The sequence below is a fragment of the Mixophyes fleayi genome, chromosome 3 (assembly GCF_038048845.1).
Source record: "Mixophyes fleayi isolate aMixFle1 chromosome 3, aMixFle1.hap1, whole genome shotgun sequence".
In the NCBI taxonomy this organism is placed as follows: Eukaryota; Metazoa; Chordata; class Amphibia; order Anura; family Limnodynastidae; genus Mixophyes; species Mixophyes fleayi.
The window spans coordinates 80,875,083-80,899,643 of NC_134404.1; the positions used below are offsets into that span (position 1 = coordinate 80,875,083).

Genomic DNA, 24,561 nt, shown 5'->3' on the forward strand with positions numbered 1-24,561 from the left:
AATGTGTTATCCAGAAGTTCCAATAGGTGGAAGGAAAAAAGTAAATGAATCCTGCATTTTGGTGATTTTGTCATATATCAAAGTGTTTATTTCTATAGTTATTATTTTCTTTTCAAAACAATTTAACGCGGATGGAAATGCCAGGGCAGTAGGGGCAAATACAGGGGGATACATTTATCAAGCTGCAGATTTGAAAAAGTGGAGATGTTGCCTATAGCAACCATGTAAATGGAATTCTGAACAGTGATAGCAGTGGCAAAGGAGATGTGCATATATTTTGTGCTAAGAGACCCCCGTGACCATATTCACATTTAAACAAAGGAATAGGTAAAACAATTATTAAATGATAATTAGAATAATTAAATTCACTTTTAGTATGTATATGTACTATGTTTATTTACATTGCACTCCTCTCTGTTTTATTAAGAGCATCAGAGGGCAATAAACATGGAAGTCCTTTTGAAATGGGGAGTGACACGGTTTACCTCACTGTGGTGGATTCACACGGCAATGCCTGTTCCTTCATTAATAGCAATTATATGGATTTTGGTACAGGACTAGTGCCAGAAGGCTGTGGGTTTACTTTGCAGGTAAGTCATATTTTTTCCACCTTATGTTTGTTCCTGAAGAGAAAAAAGTTATTTAACATATCTAAAAGAATGTTGATGTATATTTTTATACATCAAAAAATTATTAAACAAATTTGGGCTTGCTATTCACTTGTGTTATTAAAAGAGAACAGGGTCAGTGTGACAGAAAAAATGTTACGATGTGAGGCGAAAAGTAGAAGCAAGCAGGTGCCACAGACTGAGATTTAGATAGTGGAATGAGCAGGATCTGCTGACAGTACAGGGAAATCAGGAGAGACACCTGTCAAACTGATGTGGGAAAACCTGATGGTAAAAGCACCTTTATATAAAACAAAGCCATTTACCATTATCAAAGAAAGATAGGACTTTGTATGTTCTATGTGCAGTTATTTTGAAATAAAAAATATTTTTCCAGGCATTAAGATTTTGGTGCAAATAAGCAAGGTCAATGGACAGAGACGTAATCTTTGTTCTGTGCCTGTAAGTTATCAGAGATTATCCTTCACAATGTACACAGCAAACTATTACTATTAGTATTCTTGAGGCTCAAATTTATAAACGTATATTAGTTTTTAGACAAAAGAATAGCTGAAACATGTCATAAGGGGCCTAACCCTCAATCGCTGGGCCCCATGGTACCACTCCAGGGGCCTCCGTACATTGTCCCAGGAGGTTTGTGCCCCTCCTTATTTGCTCTCCGTGTTCTAATGCTGATTTACAATGTAATAAAAATATATTTGACACATATTTATATCATATTAGATGACATTTTTACACTTAAATTAATTCTAACAAGTTCCTGAAATTTTTGTGCATATATTTGCGAATGTTGCTTGTAGCTCTTTTGTTTAATAGAATTGCATATTTATGTCGACACATTCCTGTATGTCTGAATTTACAACTCAAATATTCTCCCTCCAGATATCTTTGTCTTGTATAGGGAGTGATATGTTACAATGAGTCATACTTATTGACTTTGACTTGTGACAATAGTGATCTATAGTTTTCCATTAACATCCTGTAGACATATTGTCACAATATGCAATACTAAATAAACATGAGACACTGGAACCTGGGAGTGGTCTAATATGAGTTAGCTGATATCTCTTATGAACGATCCCCAAAGTAACGTACAACATACGCACAAACTTATCTACCGCCTCCTCCTACTTCATCACAATATTGAACTATCTTTTATTGCTATTTTATAATCCAAGTACATATAAAATTAAATGATTACTAGAATGCAAATTATTCCAATATGAAAAAGCATATTTTATGCTTATGAAATATATATGCAGGAGCTTATGTAATGTTATAGAAGATAAGATATTTGGTGATACAAATATATTCAACAGGATTGGATACCCCGATAGGTGTGAAACAAATGTGTAGTGGTTTAGGGAATCTTACACTTAATACATCAACATGAAGAAAAAAAGCATGTGGGACCCAAATCTGTCAGCAGAATAATGAATAAATGGCGATATAATGTCAACTCGGAGGACACAGATCGTGGAGTCATAGTTTCCGTTAAGCAAGCAGTGTAGTCAGGCAGTGGGAAAAGCCAGTAGGAGGCGTGGTCAGTCTGCAGAGGGTGTGACTTGCACTTATCAGTTGCTGCTCCACCCTCCACCCCCTCTTGCAATGCTGTGCACACAAGTTGTGGTACAGAGGACTCTCACTTCACATGTCCTGCATTACAAAAACAGTGTGAAGGGAAACACACTTCCCAACTGTTGATTCAATGCAATGTTTCAAGTGATTTACCGCAGATGCCCAGGTCTGTTGCAGACACTTAATTACAAAGGGCTCTCTACAGTTTATAGAATCCAGAAAAAAATTAAAAGAGCAAATAACACATTCTCAGATTTAGCCATCTGTCATGACATCGGTGATAACATCAGGTTGCACGTCATAGCAGGACCTAATATAAGTTACGTGGTCTCTTTTTCCCCCAAGTGTGCACCTGGCCATGTAAAAGTGCTAAGACAAACATTTTTCTGCAAGTTCTTTAGATTTTGCTCTTGTCTGCTCTTGGTGACTTCCTCAGTAACCTTCCTGCTCCTTACCTTCTTCACTACATTTCATTGCTGCCTACTCCTGACCTCATTTGTTTTGTTCATTGTCTTATTTTGTGATTTGGTACATTGATAAGCAGATGCTTCCTGCTGGTACTCCTGTGGGACTGTGACCTGTCATCTCCTAGCAGTCAGGGGCAGGCTGGGCTGGGGGACAGGGGGGCATCCGCCCCCTGGGCCGGTCCCGTAGTGGGCTACCTTGGGCTGGGTCACTGGGCCACCTGCATATTTGTTCATTTAAAATAGGCTGTCGAGTCGAGTCTTATTCCCCGGGCAAAAATTTGCCAGCCCTGCCCTGCTCGCAGTGGAGATCTAATTCACTTGCTGGGTACTCTCTAGTCGCAGTCCTCACACGCACACCAATATGATTCTATATGGAACGGCTAGTTACCAAATATGTTTCATCGAGTTTTGATGATTGCTGCCCTTTTAATTGTGCAAATAAATAAAAATATCTGTTTTTAATATAAAAATGGAAGTGCCCGTATAGTATAAATATATACCCTATTGGTATTGTGTGCACACACCGAATATAATGCTTTTATTATCAAGGATAGTTATCCAAGTGTCTGGAACTTCAAAAGTGTTGGTGGGGTCTCTATGATGTCTCCTGGTACATCTGGAATGCATCAGTGATATTTAACACTTTGTTTTTCAGTGATATGGCAACAGCAATCACAGTTTAGCTTCTTGGTTACTGATAGGACTCTTGTCAGATCCTCTAGATAACCTGTCCTTGACAATGCCATGATCCTCCTTGGCACTACCATGTCATTTCCCCCTTTGATCATTTCATATGATTGTAGGAGTTAGGGCAGAGAGCTGATTCAAAGTGCAGCCATCACTAACTGCTGGCCACGTGCCACTCTAATGTGGTGTAATATATTACAGTGTAATACAGTACTATGCTTGTATGCATTATCCCATTGATTGAATGTATAAATGTTGTTGAGCAGTGTTAAAACAGTATGTAGGCTATTGGTCTGTACCTGCACGGCGCTGAAAAGACTCCTGTGATTATATAGAGATCAAAGTGCATATGATCACAGTGTAAAAATTGAGATATAGCTACGTAAATTATAATAGCAGATACTTATGAACAAATCTGAAAATAAACATAATCTTATTATATCATGTATGTATTATGAAAATAGATATCATAAAAAGCTCTATAAAACATAAGAAAAATTATTTTATTTTTTTATAAAATGAAGTAATCTCATAACAATAATGTTTTCCTTTAGAGTGGAGGGCTTGCAATTTCTGTATCCAATACATTTTACTACAGGATATTTTTTTGGGAGATCACCCTCCTCCACTAATTTAACCAATTCCATGTCTTTACATGTTAAACACTAAGGATTAGTGGTACTGATTTAAAATGTATATACAGTATATATATAAATAAATATATATATATATATATATATATATATATATATATATATATATATATATATATATATATATATATATATATATAGATATATAATATAAATGCCTAGTGGCGTGTGTTAGTCTGTCTGTGTGTGTGTGTGTGAAAAAAAACAACAAGCTGCAGCGCCACCTGCTGGGCGGAGTTATACACTGACCTACTAAATTCTTAGTGTGTGTGGGGGAAAAAACTCAGAAAGGGATGAAATTTGGTATACTAAGATGTTTTTAATTAGTTAACTTAATTTGTTAATTGTTAAAAGTGTTTATAAAGATTTTAAAAAAAAATATATATATATTTCTTGAAGTAGAAGTGACAGTTGGGAGTGGTTGGTGGTTGCCGAGGGTGACAGTTGGGAGTGGTTGGTGGTTGCCAGGGGTGACAGTGGGGAGTGGTTGGTGGTTGCCGGGGGTGACAGAGCGAGAGGAGTGTGATATTAAGGACAGCTGAGAGAGATCCCTGTGTCTGGATAGACATCTGGATAGATGTGGCGATGAAAATGAAGGATGAGGTGATGGAGAAGAATGATGAGGTGATGACATGTGGACAAAACCACGTTAAAAAAGGGCGCTTGCGTCGGGTAGCAACGCTCTTCCCCTGAGGAGGCCTGGGCTAACCCCAAATGCATGACAAGAACCTTTTTAACACCTTAAGTAGCTTGATTTGACTAGAATGCATGAGTATCATGCACGGGTTAACTTGTGTATATATATATATATATTGAATAAATATCTACAGAGTTCTTTATATTACTTTATTTTATATTATTGTTTATTTTATTTTATTTTAAAGATACAGAAACATTTTAAAAATAACTGAAGTAACCATAAATTTTATAAAATCATTAATCAATATCTGTCGTCCTACACTATGGAATAGGAGCAGAAATGATCTGATTTTCCTTACAAACATGTTGTTCAAAGTCATAAGCTTTCCGAGGCTAAAGAAAGGCACATTTGCTGTGCTGTATAGGCGCTGTGCATTTTGGGTTTAGCCCTGTATTTCACTTACGCTGTAAATACATGTGTATATTCTACTGCATCGGACGACAGGACCAATGTCGTCTTGACCACTTTGGGCAAAGTACTAACAGATTGTATGAGATTTGAGTGCTCGGGCCACTGGCATGACTGGACGATGACTGCACACACAGCCAATAGCGATCATCTGCACTAATTTCCAACCTTCTACTGCCATGTCATCTGGCTGCAAGGAACGAGTGGCAGGGGTGCCTGAAGTTGTGACTATTTGATGACTACATAGACCTTCTAGAAACAGCGAGAGAAAATGTTCATTAGGACAGGAAAAAAAAACCAATAGATTATTTTCTCCATTTTTTTTCCATTTGCATTCTAATATTTGGTTTTGACATTTCAGAATCGAGGACACAATTTCTCTCTGTCTCCTGCACATCCCAATTGTTTGTCACCTGGGAAACGTCCTTTTCACACAATCATCCCAGCCCTGGCCACCAATGCCCATACTGAGGACTTGTTGTGCAGTTTTGGAGTGATGGGTGGATTCATGCAACCACAAGGTCATGTGCAGGTAAGTCTGGCTACTGAAATTACATAAAGGTCACAGGTTGCCTCATTTTCTATATGTACTGGCCCCAAAAACTTTATGTAACTTCTCTAGGGATCTGTGATGGTCTAATTTACTAGAACCAAGCCTGGGACCCACAACGCCTACTTACAACTGGCTCAAAACCTTATTGAGTTTAATTAAAAAAAAAGAAATTCCTTGACCTAGGTCAAGGAGAAAGATCAGCATAAGCACTCCAGTGTTTATTATATATCCTCATTCAAAAATGAAATAAAATATAACTTTTATTAGTCAAATTAAAATTAATAGATCAACGAAAAGTGAAATATAAAAATCATAGAATGATACAAACAGTGTTATGTGTGATAAAATAATTGTGTGGCACCCTGCAGAGTCAGTTCACAGAATATGTTTTGACAAGTTCAATCTCAAATAAAGATTTGGGATATACTGTGTTATATTACACTTAATTCTTCAGAGCTTGTAGTGAGAGTGTAGACGGGGACTTCAGGCTCCTACATAATTCCATGGACTATGATTAGACTTAATTGATTCACTCGTGATCTAGAAATAATCTTGATTCCCCAATATGATTTTTACCCTCTCACGAGAGTGAAAGCAATTGTGATATTTGAGCTTCATTTTAGATCATAAGGTCCGTAATTTCCTTTCCCTATGCCAGACTAATAAATGATTCTCCATTCATCATATATAGTATCATCTTGCTGAAACCTGAAGCCTCTACTGTTCAAACGATAATCACCTATACTGGGTTTCTTCGGAGTTACTGATGCTGCGAGTGTACCCCGTTACTGGTGTACCTGGGCTGGTACTCCTGACCTCTTTCTATGGATCAGAGTTGCTATGGATGGATTCCCCCTGGCCTATCACACTGATCAGAGCTGCAGGGTAGCAGGCAGAGCAGTGGTACCGGAAAATCCTATAACTTGCTGTGATTTCCTGCATCACATGCTGTTTACAATGTTCAGAAAGGTTTGAACACTCTGGACAAAAGGCCACACAGTAGCGACCCCCTGCTGGGCCTTTGGCGAGAGCAGGCATTTGACATTTCATTAGTTAGCATTTCCTGCTATCAGACTCCCTCCCCACATATACCTAATTGGAGATTTCCACTAGCAACCTTACAAACCCAAACAATGATACTTCCATACAAAACACATCCCAATGTAACAGGATAAGTGCATTTCAAAGTATACATTGGTGACTGCACCTCTGATTGAAATACATTTCTACAATAAATTATTTCCACATGATCCAGCCACAAATAAGTTATTTATCAGTGATCCAGTCACACTCCTCCCCCCCTTGTCGATGTGGGCAACCAGGGTGCCATGTCCCAACGATATGACTTCTGGTCCGCAGTTCTTAGGGTTACCGGAGGTGACCCGGAGGATCCGGCTCTTGCTGCTAAGACAGTCTGTCCGATTGCTGTGAGCCTTTCCTTGCTTGTGAATTATGTCAAAGTCATAAATTTGAAGTGCAAGGCTCCAGTGCAACAGTCGGCCATTTTCCCCTTAGGTGTGTTGTAGCCACTTTAAAGGTTTATGATCAGTAACTACAGTAAAATGTCGTCCATACAAATAAGGTTGAAGTTTCTTCACTGCCCACACACTGGCCAAACATTCCTTCTCGATTGTGGCATGCTCCACCTCACGGCTTACCACAGGGTGCTTCTGCCCATCTGGCCCCACCTGGCTAAGTACTGCTCCCAGTCCATACTGTGATGCGTCAGTTTGCACAATAAAGTCCTTGTCCTAATTGGGCTCCAACAGTACTAGAGCATGAACCAGGGCTTCCTGTAACGACTGAAATGCCAGCTCACAAGCGGGTGTCCAGTCAACTACTTTGGGGAGTTTCTTCCTAGTTGGATCTGTCAGGGGTTTTGCTACAGTACTAAAGTCTGGGACAGAACGTCTGTAGTACCCTGCAGTCGTTACCAATGCCAGTACTTGTCTTTTTGTTATGGGCCGGGGCCAGTCTCGGATTGCCTCTACCATAGCTGGTTCTGGCTTAACCCTGCTTCCCCCCACACGGTGACCCAGGTACTGCACCTCTGACATCCCCATTTGACACTTGTCTGCTCTGATGGTCAGACATGCCCACCCAATCTTTCTAACACCAGCCCTATTTGCTATCTTCCCAAATCTTACCGAAAATGGAAATGTCTTCTAGGTAACCCTGAACTCTGTCCAACTCATCTACAAAAATGGTAATACAGGGTAAGGGGTAGGTGTCAGACATGGGCACATTATTCAACTGGTAGTAGTATACGCAAAACTGCGTTGCCCTATCATTCGTGGGAACCAATAGACCGGAGCAAGCAGATAGGCTGCGCAATGGCTGGATCACCCCTAGCTCAAGTGGCCCCCAAATCTCCCTTTATAGACTCTCCTTGGCCGCTGGTGAGACCCGATGCGCGGGTTGCCTAACTGGCCTATGCTCACCAGTGTCCACATGGTGCATCACCAAGGAAGTCCGACTGGGTTTCCTACTGAACTGAGTCGCAAAGGGCCACAACACTGCCTCAAGCTGCTCCCTCTGACAGGCACTCAACTGCTTATCCCAGCCCACTTCCTCTACACCACCTTCACTTCTGGCATCCGCGAGGTGGTTAGGTAGTGGGTCACTTCCGGGTTCCTTAGTTGGTAAGCAGCAAACCACCGCTACCGCCTCCACACGCTCGTGGTATGCCTTCAACATATTTATGTGGTAGGTCAGCTGCCGCTATCAAATGACACCACGTAAGTTTTGAGATGTATACGGTACAGCCCAGGCAGCCTGAACCTTGTTCTGGCGCGTGGGCATCAGAACAAGAGCCTTCTGTCTTACCTCAAACACTCTGACATGCGCGCCCTGATCATACCAAGTCTTTTGTTTTGCCTGTGCTTCCGCCTGGTTAGCCTGCGCAAGCACCATGAGATTCTCTAACCGACCTTTGTGCTTAAACACATTTTCCACAGCAGAGACATCCTGGGTGGGTAGCTCCCCTTCCCAAGACTACCGGAACAGTTTAAGAGGTCCTCGGACTCTGCGGCCATATTGTAGTTCAAAGGGGGAGAAACCAGTAGACTCCTGCTGCACCTCCTGATAAGCAAACAGGAGGTGCGGAAGGTAGCGTTCCCAGACCCCCCCCCCCCCCCGACAAAGTTAGAAATGCCAGTAGCATGTGCTTCAGAGTGCCATTGAACCGCTCGGACAGTCCATTAGTCTGGGGATTGTAGGGGGCAGCACGGGGTTTCCGCACTTGGCCTAGAGACACTGGACTAGTTCACTCATGGACTGTGTCCCTTGATTGGTTAGGATCTCACTAGAGAACCCTACTCTGCTAAATGCTCCTAGCAGCGCATCCGCTACCTTTTCCGCAGTTATGGAGGACAGAGCTACAGCCTCTGGATACCGGGTAGCGTAGTCCACCACAGTGAGGATGTACTTCTTCCCCAATCTACTGGGCACAGGCAGGGGACCTTCTATGTCCACAGCCACTCGCTGAAAAGGTTCCCCAACTATTGACAAAGACCTGAGGGGAGCACGACCACTGGGGTGCCGAAGTCACTGACACACATAACAGGACTTACAGTAGGCCCGGACGTCATCCGACATTCTCGGCTAGAAAAAGTTCTGTGTCGGGCGCTTTAGTGTTCGGTTTCTTTCCTGGTGTCATGCCATAGGGATTTCATGGGCAACTGACATTAGTTACGTGCAAAAGCCCTGTGGTACCACCAGTTGAACTTGTTCTCGGACTGGTCTATCCCCATCTATCTTCCTAAGTACACATACAACAACCCATTATGCCTGGCTTGTCTTCCAGTAGTGATCAGAGAGCTGTGTCGCCCTGAACTCTTCCCTGCGGCCCTCACTATCTTCTAAGTCAGGATATGCTGTGGGGGGGGGTCTATGTTAGGGTGGCTAGGTCAGTCAAAGTGGGGTTAGTCAAAGGGAGATCACTGTGGTCAGCTATATTCACCGCTGGAGCTGTGGTCTTTTGCTCTGGGCTGGGTTGTGCAGGTGAAGATCCTGAAGACTGTAGTTTAGCAGCTTGGCTCCGGGTAATAGAGTTGAGAAATGTGGTCACAATTCCACCCCCAACATCGTTGCCTAAGATCACATCAGTTGGGAGGCCATGCATAACGGCAACATCTCGCAACTCCTAGCCATCTCCCCAGTCCAGAGACACCCTTGTGACAGGCACTTCCTTCTCCAGTCTATCTACCACAGTAACTTTGGCAGTGTGATCCTGCAGTACTGCAGCAGGATCAATAAGAAGGGGACTCACTACAGTGACTGAGGCCACTGATTCTCTAAGTCTTTCTCCCTGCAGGGGTCCCAGTTGGACCGGCTGCAGGTTCCTTCACATGTTTTAGGGGGGTCTTTTGGACACACCGGTAACTCTTCCCTACAAATCACCTTCAGACAGGCCACACTCTGTTGTGCTGGCAGGGGTGGAAACAGTCTTTAATGGCTCACCTTTGCCAGTGAAGCAAGTCAGCCGGGCCCCAGGACTTGGATTAGGGGCACGAGTCTGGGGTGCATTGGGGTTATGGGACAGTTCATCCTTAGATGACCGGTTTTCCCACAGTTGTAGCACTTCTTCTCCAGCCTGGGCTCCGGTGGTCTCTGATAACTCCCAGGGACAGGGCGGGGCAGTGGCTGGCGAGTAGTAGTACCTGAAGGGTTAGGTACTTGCTTTTGGGGGTAAGTAGAAGAGGGGTGTCCCCCTGTTTGTACAGTCTTTTGGGGTTGGCTGCTAACCTGCCGCTTCTGCCATTGTGGCCTCACTGCCACATACTGATCCGCCAACTGGGCGGTGAAATTGTTCTCTGCAAATTAAATCCACTAATTCCTCCCAGGCATCATATCCATTAATCCATCTTATTTTCAACTGCTGCAAATGGTTGGCAAATTCTTCATGGCTGATATGGGTGCTTTTAGCCAAGTCCCCCTCCTGTTTGGGCAAGTCATGGAGGCTACAAGACATTTCAAACCCCTGCAAATGTCCATAAATATCTCCAACAGTGTAATCAAATTTGGTAAAGTGAAGAGATCCCAATCTGGGTGCAGCAGATGACGGTTCACAGGCCGCTACAGGAGGTGGTGCCCATCGATTGCCCCACAACTTTATGATAAGCAACCGCTCTGCCTCAGTTGTTTTCTCTCCCAGGGACCCCAGCTGCTACATTAATACAGAAAAGTTACCCTCATCACGCTGTTGAACTTGCCCCACTGGTTCACTCTGTGGGGTGTGACTGTTGCTGGAGACAGGTGTTGTGTTCTGGGTCACACTGACCAGATCCCCAACTCCATTTGCTGAAATGCAGCCCCAGACTTACAAGGAATCTTCACCATGATTCACTGTTGCCTGCCGACACTCATTATTGTACTGCTCTCCAGCCCTTCTGTTACAGCCAAATATTTAATATTTTGACTCATGAGTCCAGAGCACCTGCTGCCATTTTTCTTCACCCCAGTTCCTATGTATTAGTGCATAGTTGAGACGCTTGACCTTGTTTCCACCTCGAAGGTATGGCTTTTGGGCCGCAATTATTCCATGAATACCACTTATGGCCAGACCACTATGAACCCTAGATGGGTGTACCTGAGTCCCCCTGTTTTTTTTCAGTTCTGAGCTGATGGCACTGCTAGACATCTTCCGATTACAAAGGGAAGTAGGAATGATGTGTCTTTCATCTGATGCACTAAGTTTCCTTGGTCGACCTCTGCGTCTACAGTCCTCCACGCTGCCTGTTTTTTTGTGCTTATTCCAAAAAGCTTGAACAGCTCATCTTGAAACCCTGTCTGCCTTGAAATCTTTGCTTGGGAGAGACCTTGCTGATGCAGTATACCTACCTTGCTGTGCTCAGTCTTACCGTGGTGTATGACCTGTGACATGAAACTGTCTTCGACAACCTCACCTATGCAGCAGAGTTTGACTGTTCCTCACCTAGTTTTAAGCCTCCTACACAACTGTTTCTGTTTCAGTTAATGACGGTGTTTCAACATACATATGAAAATGATGATCATTGTCACCTTTGGTATGATTGGTTAATCATGCACCTGACTATAATCCTAAAAAATCCCATGCAAGTGTACATAGAAGAATTGATGCTATTTTGAAGGCAAATGGTGGTCACACAAAATATTGATTTGATTTAGATTTCTTTTCTCTTCATTCACTTTGCATTTTGCTAATTGATAGAAAACCTACCAGTATGTCTTTGGAGTGTGGGAGGAAACCAGAGCACCTGGAGGAAACCCACGCAAACACAGGGAGAACATACAAACTCCTCATAGATAAGGCCATGGTCAGGAATTGAACTCATGACCCCAGTGTTGTAAGGCAGAAGTGCAAACCACTATGCCACCGTGCTGCCCTAAATACATGACAATTAATGTAATGTATAATGTGAAATTGGATCTTTTTATGAAAATACAAAATTCCAACAGTAATAATAGGCAATGGTTCCCAAAATGTGCGCCGCTGTGCTGTGGCCAGGGCCGGTGGTAAGCAGGACTGCGGACTTCTTGGTAATTATTTTGGCTTAGGGGTGCCTTGAAAAAATTATGGAGACCCTAGGGGTGCCTCGAACGGAGAAAGTTTGGGATCCACTGGGCTAACAATTAGCTGTTATTTTTTAGGTTTAAACAGTTTTTATAATAATTCTCTCTTTCACTGAAATATACAATTTAAACAATTATTTTAGGCAATAAACATATGTGTTTTAATCCATATAAAGACCCAAACTTACTTCACATATTCATATAATGTCCATAAGAGGTCATGTTATTCTTTGATACAAGTGTTTTTACCGAATAATGAGGTGATGAATCACATCTGCGGACACATCTGATAATAAGCGATTGTTAACAGAAGTGATGCTAAAATATTTACCTAGCTAAAAATATAATTTATAACTGGTGGCATATTGACTGAGCTTTTAAAAAGGTTTTCTCCCCTTATTAGATATGAAATAGTTTATATAGGTTGATTACAAAGATATAGTAACAAGATTGTGATTGTACAAAGAGCAATATGTCATAGACATGTTAATAAGAATAGAAGTACAGGTTATAAAGATATAAGAACAAGTTTGTAATCTTAGTGGTATTTGTCAACAGAGAGCTGTGAACTTTAACAGAGGGCTCTGTGGCCAACTCTATAATTTCCAAAATGGTAAGGGCACACCTATAATTGATGCAGCCCCACCTGTATGACACTGAATGTTTACAGTTGCTCAATGGATAATTGCTGCCGTCGCCGCTAATGGGAATTGTAATGAAAGATAAGAGATGTAGAAACATGTTGCTTGGTGAAATTGAGTAAATATATTAAACAATAGATTCAGTATGTTTCTAGTTAATGAAATGTTCACAAGTAACTTCATAAGGGAAGATCATTATGTACAATACATACAGCTGGGCACATTTACATAAACTTTTGCAGGCCTTTAATTGGGCAGCCAGAAACCATTCTAAATTGTGATCCGCCCCTTCTTATTTTAGAGCCGCTTATACTGAGTAGATTGAGATGAGCGTGTGAGATGCAGTGGCTGCTTTAATATAAACAGCACAGACTGGTTCCTAGCTTCAGGTCATGAGAGGGTCTGAAGGAATGAATCCCCTTATTCACTGGAGGGGCAGTTAATAAATTAGGCAACCCTTTATGTCCCTCACATAACTGTCTATGTTCTTTTTTCACTTTAAAAGTACTGCAAATACCTTCATATTCCTTCAACTTATAAAAATAAAGAAATGAGCGTGCAGCACTTTTAATCAACAATTTACTTTTTTCATACCTCCCAACTATTCTGAATTAGATGACACAGTCCTGATTTGGGGGTTCTGCATTGCAGAAAGTTGGGAGGTGTGTTCCATTACCTGCTGCTCTGCATAGCACGCCAGTGGTAGGTATGTGTGACAATTAATTGGTGTTTGGAAGGGAGAGGGTAAGGGGAGGCCTAGTGCGTTAGAGAGACTTGGCAGACCCCTTGGGATGTGTCTATGCCATATTTGCCCACTTTTGAAAAACAATTTCTGAGTGACTATGCAAGTACCATACAGGTGGCGCACGGCAGCGAGGTGGGCATGTTGTGCTCCATCTGTGTCGCGCCACCCGTGGGCATATCTACTGTCACCCAGGAACATGTCTAGCACTACTAGGTGGAACCTATTGTACTGTATGCAGCATGCCACCAGTGGGGGATTTCTGTATGGTTGGCACGCTGCCAGAGGCTGTATAGTGTAGAACAGGGGTCAGTGAACTTCTTTACCTTTTACCCCCAAATATATTTAGATACGCTGACGTTACCCCCTTGATTTGAAAAGAAGGAAATCATATATTATTAATTATTGGAATTCAAAATTTTATTGAATCTATTCAAAATTTCTTTGAAAGCTTCAACTTCAAAACTTCAGGTTTTGGAGAAATGATGTTGCTTCATTTTTGATACAAGAGCATCAATATTGGGTCATTGTGATGTCAGAGCAATTTGGATACAGTCTTCAGCGTCCAATCATTTTCTCTGCTTTGTTTTTATGTTCGTTAGAGTGGAAAATCCTTGTTCGCAAAGGTAGGTTGTTGCAAAAGGCAGCAACTTTTTGACTGCCTCCTCATGTGCAATTTTGAATGCCTTTACAGCTGTTGACGTCCAAAAATATGACAGATCTGCTTTGTTTTCAAATGCAATACATGCTTCATTATTGCATCGAAGCTCAAGAAGTGCCTCTGCCAACCCTTGAGGCTCTTCTGCTACTACAGCAATTTCACATTTAAAGGGGTCTACAGTACAACTGAGAGCATGTGAATCGGCAGCATTACCCGCAGGAATTTCATTTTTACCCCATTTGGGGTAATTTACCCCTGTTTCCTGACCACTGGTGTAGAAGGACTGAAGGGAAAATTATTTTTATATTTCTGTAAAAGTTATGGCAACGCCGGCGATAACCACAAGTTGGCTAAGATAAATGTAATAATGTTTTAAAAAGACAAAATATATTGACTGCTATATTTTTGCTATATTTATGCTCTGATGCTTTAGGGAAGGACAAAATATACCTAGATTAGTTTTGAATTTGTAAAATCAGGAGCTTAATGCCAAACAGCTGATTTCTCCATGGACCAATATTTTCATATATTTAGGCAAAAAGGTTTTACTAATATGGTGCAAAGAACAATTATGTGCTGTAAATCATAGCAACCACTCTAATATCAGCTTGTCCAAGGCCAGGGGCTGGCAGACTTTAGTCCCGGGGGGGGGGCAAGCACACAACACTGGCCCATAAGTAGCGGCCCATCCTTAAAGGCTGTTTTTCAGTACAATATATATTTACAATATAAAAAGACGCTATTTTAGTCTTGCTTAATCCAATACTTTATTATTATAAATGGTAAGTCTTAAATAATAAAATTAAATAATGCAACAAAAAACAAACTTCACTTTATATTGCATTTTATTTTATATGTTCCTTATCCCTAGAGCACTTTTATGGTTTTTGTAACCACATACCTGTCTGATTATAATGGGATTTATAAAAATGCAAAAAGCCCATTTGCTTTAAAAACCTGGGGCCTGATTCATTAAGGAACTTAAATTAAGAAGTTTCTTATTTAAGTCTCCTGGACAAAACCATGTTACAATGCAAGGGGTGAAAATTAGTTTTCCGTTTTGCACATAAGTTAAATACTGACTGTTTTTTCATGTAGCACACAAATATCAACTTTAAATTTCAGTGTACAAATAAGTTATCAAGTATTTGTGTTCACACACCTTACATTAACAGACTGTACCCCCACACACACTCACTCTATTTTAACATTCCCCACAACACTTGCCTTATTCAATCCGTGCCGCGTGCTGTCTACCGCACTTCACACATGGGACGGCACCTGTCACGTGGTGCATGTCCCATGTGACACCGGGGCTCTCACTGATAGGCACACATAGGACAGGGAGGGAGGGGGGACGGATCAGCAGAATCCGCGGCCAATATAGACGGTGGCTGGTCTCGGAGAAGGGGGCAGCCAACCAAGCAATAGAAACTTGGGCAGGTTACTCCACCGGCCCAAAATACACTTTTCTGTCTGTCTAAAACAATGCTGCATTGATAGTGGATATTGGACGCAGATCTAATACGAGCATAGTCGCCACGGTGTCTGTGATCCGCTTTGCGACTGGGTGACAGCTTTCATACTTGCTTCCTCTTGCAAAGGATTGTTTAACAGTCAATTGTTGTAAACTACTAATAGTCTTCTTCTTGGTCTGCTTCTGGGATGAAGATCCACCCCCAGCAGCAGCAGCAGTGGGACTAACGCTCAAGAATACTTCTAGCCATCTAGCCTTAGCAATTTGGATGCAGGACTAACTCCGATCGCTACTGAGGATATTGGTGAGGATGGTGTTGTGGGTGTAGATTGCAGGCGTCGTGATGTAGGTGAGAGAAAGGTTCTAGCTGATGAAGGACTGCTTGTTGTTATTTTTTGATCATAAGTTTCTGATTTTCCCAACACCTTGCCATGAACTTGCGTCAAATGGCATAACATGGGTGAGGTTCCTAGATGGTTAAGGTCCCTTCCTCGACTGACTGTGGCTTTACATACGCTACAAATGGCTAGACAACTGTTGTCAGGATTTATGTAAAAATAATTCCACACATAAGAGGTGGATTTTTTGGTCTTATGTCCAGGCATAACATTGGCCTTCTTTTTATCATATGCAAGAAATGCTTCCAACGGTGAAGGTCTTACATAAACAACATCATCCTCATCAACATCTCATTAGTGCCCTCGTCAGCTACACAAATCTCCCCCTCATCCTCTTCCAATTCCAAAGTGGCATCCTCAATTGATGTATCACTGGCTACACTCAGGCTGTTCAGGCACAGATCTGCTTTATGGGTACACTATCAGAATGGTCACGATTACACATAGCACTCGTGGATGGACTCTGCTCAGGGATTTGTGTCATTTCTGAATCTGAACATACATTTTCCTCTAATGTTTATTTCCAGCTCGGCTTTTACACATAAAAGTATTTGGGCACAACTTTTGGAGTCCGAATGGCAAGGTCTTGCTTGGTCACGACTGACCTTACAAGAAGATGTCTCGGTAACAGTTGCAGAACTCGCACTCATAGAGAAAGGCGAAGGCCTCATTCTTTCTTTGCCACTGCGTGTGTAGAATGGTATGTTGGGAATATTATATTTTTGTGCAGACAATTTTGCCTGTGATGAGAGTACATAAATAATCTATTATTTATGTTTCATTTTATAATATTTGAATAGATTCAGTCACAATGGAATTAGATAAGTGAATGTACACATAAAAATCCTTCCCCCACTGGGAAACATGGAATCCTTTAACAGCCTGAATTACAGCTCTTTTTTTCTTGACCAAGGTAAAAGGTGTTTTTTTACATTTTTGTTTCCTTGACTTAAAAACACTATGTACTTTTACATAGGCTTTACCAGATGACATGCAGGGACTACTAACATCATGACTGGTGGCAGCAGCTGCTTGGTACTCCTACTCTTCTGTGTACTGCTGTGAATCCATTTTGATAACACTGTATACTTTGACTGCAAATTTAGAAGAAAAGCCTGCAAGGCCTAGTATTTGTATTTCAGCAATGACAATTAGCAATGGAGCCTTCTCTTTGTGTGTAACCTATAAAACACTGTACAATTTGACAAAAATATGAAGAAAAGTCTGCCAGGCCTAGTATTTGTATTTCAGCAATGACATTTAGCAATGGAGCTCTCCTCTTTGTGTGTTAACTATATAACACAGTAGAATGTGACTGCAGAATTACACCAAGCCTGCCAACACTAGTATTTGTATTGTTCAGCAATAAGAATTAGCAATGGAGCAATGGAGCTCTCCTGAATGTCACTGTAGACTTTGTTGATCACTGCTACCCCCTCCTCTTTCAATTCTATCTATGTTGCTGCCCAACTGCTCTACACACTGTGCTACCCCTTCTGTGTCCCTCTTTTAAATGGCGCTAGATCGCCATGGGGGGCAGTTTTTATAGATTTCAAAACTCGCGAGATCCGACGACGTAACAATGACGTTTTGCCTTGTTTTCAGGTCACGAAAAAGCGCAAAAGTACCAACCCGGCTCGGCTCGGTACTAGGATATGCTAAGGTCGGGTGTGTTCGGTTCTCGAGGAACCGAGCCTGAGCATGGTGGCAAAACCAGAGAAAAATACAAGCCCGCGCTCGGTATATCCCATATTATATATGGTACCCATATGCCATATTATATATGGCAATAAGCCCGTACTCGGTATATCCGATATTATATATGGTACCCATATGCCATATTATATATGGCAATAAGCCCGTACTCTGTATATCCGATATTATATATGGTACCAACTGCATGGCAATGAGCCTGCACTCGATATATCCCATATTGTATATGGTGCCAGCTGCGTGGCAATATAAATGCCCATATATGTATACAAAACTAAAAAGAGATGTCAGTGCTTATCCTTAACACTGCTGGCACACTACTCATTTCCTGTACTTTGTGCTTTGTACTTTGCAAAGCGTAGTACATAGTCCATGCCCGCATACTTACATTACCCCTTTGACAGCACAGATAACAGCGTCGCACTCGCCGGTGACGTCATCAACTCTCGGCGACGTCTCCATTCATCGCGATGCCTAGCAGTCATTGGTCACATCAGTCGGGAAGGAGCCGTTCGCTGTCAAGACGTCGGTGTAAGTCTTATCGGGGTTGTCAGCATTGATATGCTGACTACCACCGTCTCAAACATCATGTGGATGAGCAATCTTGACTACCAGAATCACGTCTGAAATTAAAAAAAAAAACCTTTTTGTCAGGCGTCTTGTTTTGCAAATAGTAGCTTCATACATTGCACAATTTGTATTCTACACATGTGTCAAAATTGTTCTGGCGGTTTCAAATTATAGGGTTTGATTTGTGGTTTTGCCTCTAGTAATTGTCATGGTTTGCAAATTGCACATAAAATAGCCAAAAAACACGTGGATTTGTAAAGCTGCACTTTACTAAATATCACCCTAGGTGTTGTTTAGGAGACTTACAGACCTAGTTTTCCACCAGCCTGTTAGCCAAATTCATTTAATGTTAGGTGTAGGTAACATTTTCTGCCTTCATAATGTTGCTAATTGTGAGGTGGTCACTGCAATATAGACTGTAAATGAATGTAAATTATACAGATACAAAACAAAAAAAGAAAGTACCAACTCTAACCTAAGGTGCAGTGAACAAATGAATGAAAATGACTCTGTATAATAGTCAATGAGCTAAAAGAGAGCAATTTAAGTGAACACAAGATATGATATCTACCTTACGAGGGGGGCAAGATTCGATTCAGTAGCCCATTAGGAACATTCTAAAGGCAGGTGGCTGAGTGACCAAGCCCAAGGAAGCCCACTATGGAGCTGGCCCCGGGGGCAGATGCACCCCTGCACCACAGCTTACAGACAGTCTGATTTACCTAAAACAACGTGCAACTTCTTTGTTTATAATAACACTTTTAAAAGATGAGATCTTTAAAGAATACGACTATGGTGCAACCTCTAAAGTTACTATAAACTATTGCAATAATATGGCAAAAAAGTGTGTGTGTGTCTGTATTTATATATATATATATATAAATTGCAAATGTAAACAGCAACAGGTGATAACTACAGTTGCAATACTGTATTTTAGTGATATATTATCTTCACTTTTCTATCTAGTATACTTTTCTTGCTATCATTTATAAGATGTTCTCACACTAATTAAACTGTTTTAGGGCATACCAATAAACAATGAAGTTTTAAAATTACACCCAATTGCCCCACATCTTTTCTCTGTACCATAAATTTTACTTTTATATATACTAATGTAGGAAAAGAAAAAGCTTAAAACTTACATGATTGTATTAGGTTTTTTTTTATAGCATTTTTTTGTCATAATTAATAACTTTTTTGGATGAAATCCCAAGCTGAAATCAAAGCGCCAGCCTAGTCTTGTAAAAACCAAAATAGAGATTTCGGAAACACAAACCCAAAACGTGGGGTGTTGGGCTCATCTGTAATGAATAGACACCATAATACATCAAACACATCAAGCCATGTTCATGGATACTGTTACAATTATTTGGCTCTTTGACATACTCAGGTAAACAGGCTTTTTGTTTTTCACACATTTTGTATAGGTTCTGTTAAACATGGCAGAATTTGGAATGAATCCTCAGCAGGCTGTTGATGCCCCTCGATTTTATGTGATGTATGTAAAAAAAGGTAAGCTCTATAGATTTCTGTAGAAGTATAGTTTGCATGAAACCTAGAGCAACCTAGGGCTAACATCCATAGACACTGCAAAGTAATTTCCCCAAAAAGGAAATGTTACATTACTTACAGCCGATTTGGAGGGACTGAAACTGTATTTCCTCTGTTGACTCTATTCACCATTTACCAAACTTAAATCCACCTACCTTATTTTACCTATTTTAAAAAGTCTTTTTTGACTTTTCCAATGGTATAAAGTTTTTGAAGGTATAAACCACTAACTAACCGCTATTATCTACAAGGAAAAAAAGTTTTTGGGCAAAAAACAGTGGCAATAAATATTTAACAATAAAAAACTACATTTGTATCAATGACTTTAATAACAGGTCTTTCCCGTTTGGTTTCTATTACATTAGATTCCCCATGTAACATAATAGCCTGGTCTAAACTGGAAAAGAGGAAGTTAACAACACACCAGTGCTTCTTATATAGGTCACAAATGTGTGATGTATAGCTTACAAACTGACTTCAATGGGGTATTTGGCTGAAAAGCCATTGATTTTTGCAAAGTACAGTGAAATACACGAAATAAGCAAATAGTGGCAATATGTTTTTTTTGTGGTGGATACTATGCAGAAACATTACTTTGAGCCTTTATAAAAGCTCCCTAAGCTCTCATGCGCATACACAAGTGTATGCAGAGCCTGCCATGGTTATAGACACTGTAGGGGTTACCGGCTGGTATTTACGTAACTGAACAGGGAGGCGCAGAGTCTAACGCACCCCTGGTCTTCACCAGGGACCCCCGCAAGGAGATATGGTCTTTGGTGTGTGGAATGCGCAGGTCATGGTTATCCAAGTCCGTTACCGGCACAGTGGAGTTGTGGACAGTAATAGTCAGGTGATCCGGGTCAAGACAAACAGTAACGCAGTACACAGGGAGAACATGAAGAAGTGTCAGGGATGAGCAGAAGGTCAATACCAAACGGACTGTGCAGTACCAATCCGGGATCCAGGAGAATGAGCCAAGGAACAAGTCAGAAGTCAGCAAAACACATACAGGCAGCAAGTGCTTGAGCTGGTGTAAACTAATACTTTGGCACACTAATGTTGCCAGAGTGTTACTTATATAGAGGGGAGAAGAAACTGATTTGGCGGCCAGATTCAGCTGACCGCCCACAGGAGCCCAGGCAGCGCGTCCCGTTGCCTAGCAACGGGACGCAATCATCTCGGCGCATGCGCACACAGTGAGTGCTCCAAAACCAGAAGTGTGTCCCATTGCTAGGCAATGGGATGCACGGAGTAGTGAAGAACAGGCGACCATCCCCTGCACTTAGGAGGAGTGTGGGAATGGCGCCTGACAGAGCCATAGCTAAAAATGTTTGTTCCTGGTCCAAGAAGAAAAACTGATTCCCCCCCCCAGCCCTCAACTGTAGCCAAATTAGCCTAAAGTATTAACTATTCTGCACCCCCATTCAGCTTTGCGCCCTGTGTAGTTATCCCCCTTGCACAGCCCTAGTTATGGCCCTGAGCATATGGAATAGATTGATATCTTATTACATAATAAACTTAGACCATGTCCGCAAAAGGAATGCAACTTGAAACAAACTGACGGTAAAATAGTATGGCATGGAGATCTGATAGATGATGTAGATTGTCATGGTAACATATTTGACACTTTTATCAACCCCATTTATGTGGCCATCATAGGGACATGATATAGAAATGAATGGATTTCTGTGCCATTCTATTTCCTTGGTTGTTTCTAATATGAGAAAAGGTTAGTGTTGACAAGCCCTTAATGTTATTAAGAAACAATATAGAAACAAACAACTTGAAAATACAATGTTCACAATGCTCCAGAATAAAAAACTCCTCTTGGCTAAATGTGTAGGAATGAAAACATGTATCCATACATCCATATATTCTTTATATATATTTTTTGTTTTTCTTTCATGTTTAGAACAGAAATGGCACCTGTATCTTGAGGAGGGGATTCCAAGTTATGTTGAGGAGGACCTGAAGGCAAGAGGCCACGTGGTACACTGGCCTATCAGTGGCTATGACAGATGCCTGTTTGGACGTGGACAAATTATTACCAAAGGGGATTGGTGGAGATCCCATCAAATCCTTAATAACAGCAAAGTGTGGTGGGCTGGATCTGATCCCAGAGGAGATGGCTGTGCAATGGGATATTGAATTACATATGTGACTTTGCTTGCTGCTTTCTTAAAATAACATTTTGAGCTTGGTAATTATAACCCAATATATTTAGTGTACACTCAAGCAGATGTTTAATAGCAAATACCCCTCGCCCAAGAATCAAACTGACAGGGGCCCCATGTCTGTGGTCCTTGCAGTTCAGCCTATTCTTTTCTCTGGGAGCTTTGAGAATATTTAATTTTCTTGCTACTTGTAACTGGACATTTTTTATTTTTTTTCAATAATGGTTTTTATTAAAGCTTTTAATTACAGGGTACACACAAAAAAAAGTATACATTTTAAAGAACAAAGGGGGTGAGGGGGAAGGTAGGGGAAGAGGGGGAGGAGAAAGGGAGGCAGTACAAATCGATACATATCAATAGCATCAAAAAGTGTACAAATCCCAACATCTTAACAAATTACAAATTGTTGAATACGTAGCCTGGGAAACCACTTCCAGATATTACTGTGACGGATTATGGGGGGGATTCAAAATGATTGATTAAACTGAAGTTTTGGAGACATATCGATTCCAATCAAACCATTTGATGTGGGGAGAGGAGGCAGAAGAGGTGTAAGGTACTCCCATGGTTTCCATGTCACATCTTAGCTGGACCTTAGAGATTATTTTAGCTATGGAGGGTAACGTAGTTGATTTCCATGCTTGGGCTATCACCACACGGGTAGCTATAAAAATGTGGCCTATGACATACCGATCCCCCGATAAAACTTGTGGAGGAAAAAGGTGTAGAAGTGCTACTTCTGGAGTATTAGGGATCGGAGTTCGGATGACCTTAGCTACCAAGGTATATACCTCTGCCCAGAGAGCACGTGCCACAGGGCAACTCCAGAAAACGTGGAGTATGTCAACTGGACATTTTTTTAATTCAGTGCTCCCAATACTCATGAGTCAATCAGCAATCTGGACATGTGACATCTTGATTCTGTAGCTTGAAATTTCCAAAATTCCCCCTGATATTGGCAGCGCAACAATCAACAGTTAGAGGGTGAATATCTCTTGAATGGTAGAGGCCCCGGGATACTTATGGGTAGTGTGTTTTAATGTTAAAATATGTATTTGGGTGGACATTTGCTTCATAGCACTCTCAGCAGCTAAGAAAATGCATAGGGGCACAAATAATTTGCTTTATTTTTTCCTATATCCACAGAAAAGCACTAGAGCCAAAACATAAGTAAGAACAAATATAGTGGCCATAATGTTGAAGCAGAAGTTAATGAAAACATAGGCACATTCCAACAAAACAGAGTTACTTTATTTAATACAAGTATTTACTGGGAGGTTGCTGGAAACTTCCCTACTCACTGTTCTAACCCACAACACTGTTGTGCTTTAATTGTGTGTGGGTTTCTGGGCAATGTCAACTGTAGAGAGCGAAAAACAGTGAGTGCGAGAATGGGGCATAACAATCAGTCATAAAACAAGAGAGGAAAAAGTAATAAAAAAGGATTGATAGCTTTGTATTGAGGGAACTTGAAATGCTTTCAATGCCAATGAATTCTCGTGTCAAGTATGCCAACTAAAACTATCTAGCACAATAAAATAGTTCAGTCTCAATAGAACTGACAGAAACTTATTGTATCATAGGAAACTTGTATCATTCTGCACTTGTCAGACCAAATGACTGGATCATCTAAGGCCCAATTAGACACATACATTGGCCAAAAGTATTTTCCTGCATAACCAAACAAAATCCAAATTATGCAAATCATATTTTAATTAGGATCATTTTTATAGATTGTTGGTCATTTTGGACAAATAGCCACCACTTAGATGAAGAGACAAGTTCTCCCATAGTAGTAGTTTTATTCCAGAACAGCCAAAGTGTACAATATTTTGGGGCTCTACCCTTTACTCAGGTAACAGTCATAATTACAGTTGCAAAAATGAATCAATAAGATGTTATAAGCCTGCACAAGCCTTAAAGGATTTCAATTTTTGGTGAAAAAATAAAAACGTATGGCGCAAGACGCTTTTAGCATAATATGTTATTGTGTATGACTAATATCATAATAAAGTAACCAGAGATAGACATCCATAAGAACTTCATAATTGAAACAAACACATGGAAAAAGGTCATACCATAATTCAAACTCACACCGCATCAAATATCTTAAAAACCTTAGTTTATTCTTCTTTGTAGACTCAACAATTGGGTGCTTAAGTTTAATATAGGTTTATTAATATTGTTAAAGCAATGAAACAAAGTGATACAATCAGTTATATATAATGTGACGATGCATGCAAAATAAACCATCCACCATAATTACTCACAGTTGTATTGTGGTGCAGTGTCTGTATAGTGGGCTGTAGTCTACGTGTAGTGTGCACATTAATTGTTGGCATCTTATTTTTTTTATTTGTTATCATTTATTTATATAGCACTAGTATACTCCACAGCATTGGGGAAT

General features: G+C 40.9%; 1 protein-coding gene across 1 annotated transcript in view; it reads left to right on the plus strand.

Moving 5' to 3' along the window:
• LOC142143764 (glutathione hydrolase-like YwrD proenzyme) overlaps window positions 1-22,251 on the plus strand; it is a 78,205-nt gene extending 55,954 nt beyond the window's left edge. The window contains exons 9-12 of the mRNA XM_075201894.1: window positions 428-590; window positions 5,484-5,654; window positions 19,857-19,941; window positions 21,893-22,251. Of these exons, the coding sequence (XP_075057995.1) occupies window positions 428-590; window positions 5,484-5,654; window positions 19,857-19,941; window positions 21,893-22,128 (655 nt within the window). The 3' untranslated portion in view covers window positions 22,129-22,251. The remainder of the gene's footprint in view (window positions 1-427; window positions 591-5,483; window positions 5,655-19,856; window positions 19,942-21,892) is intronic.
• Window positions 22,252-24,561: the final 2,310 nt, after the last annotated feature.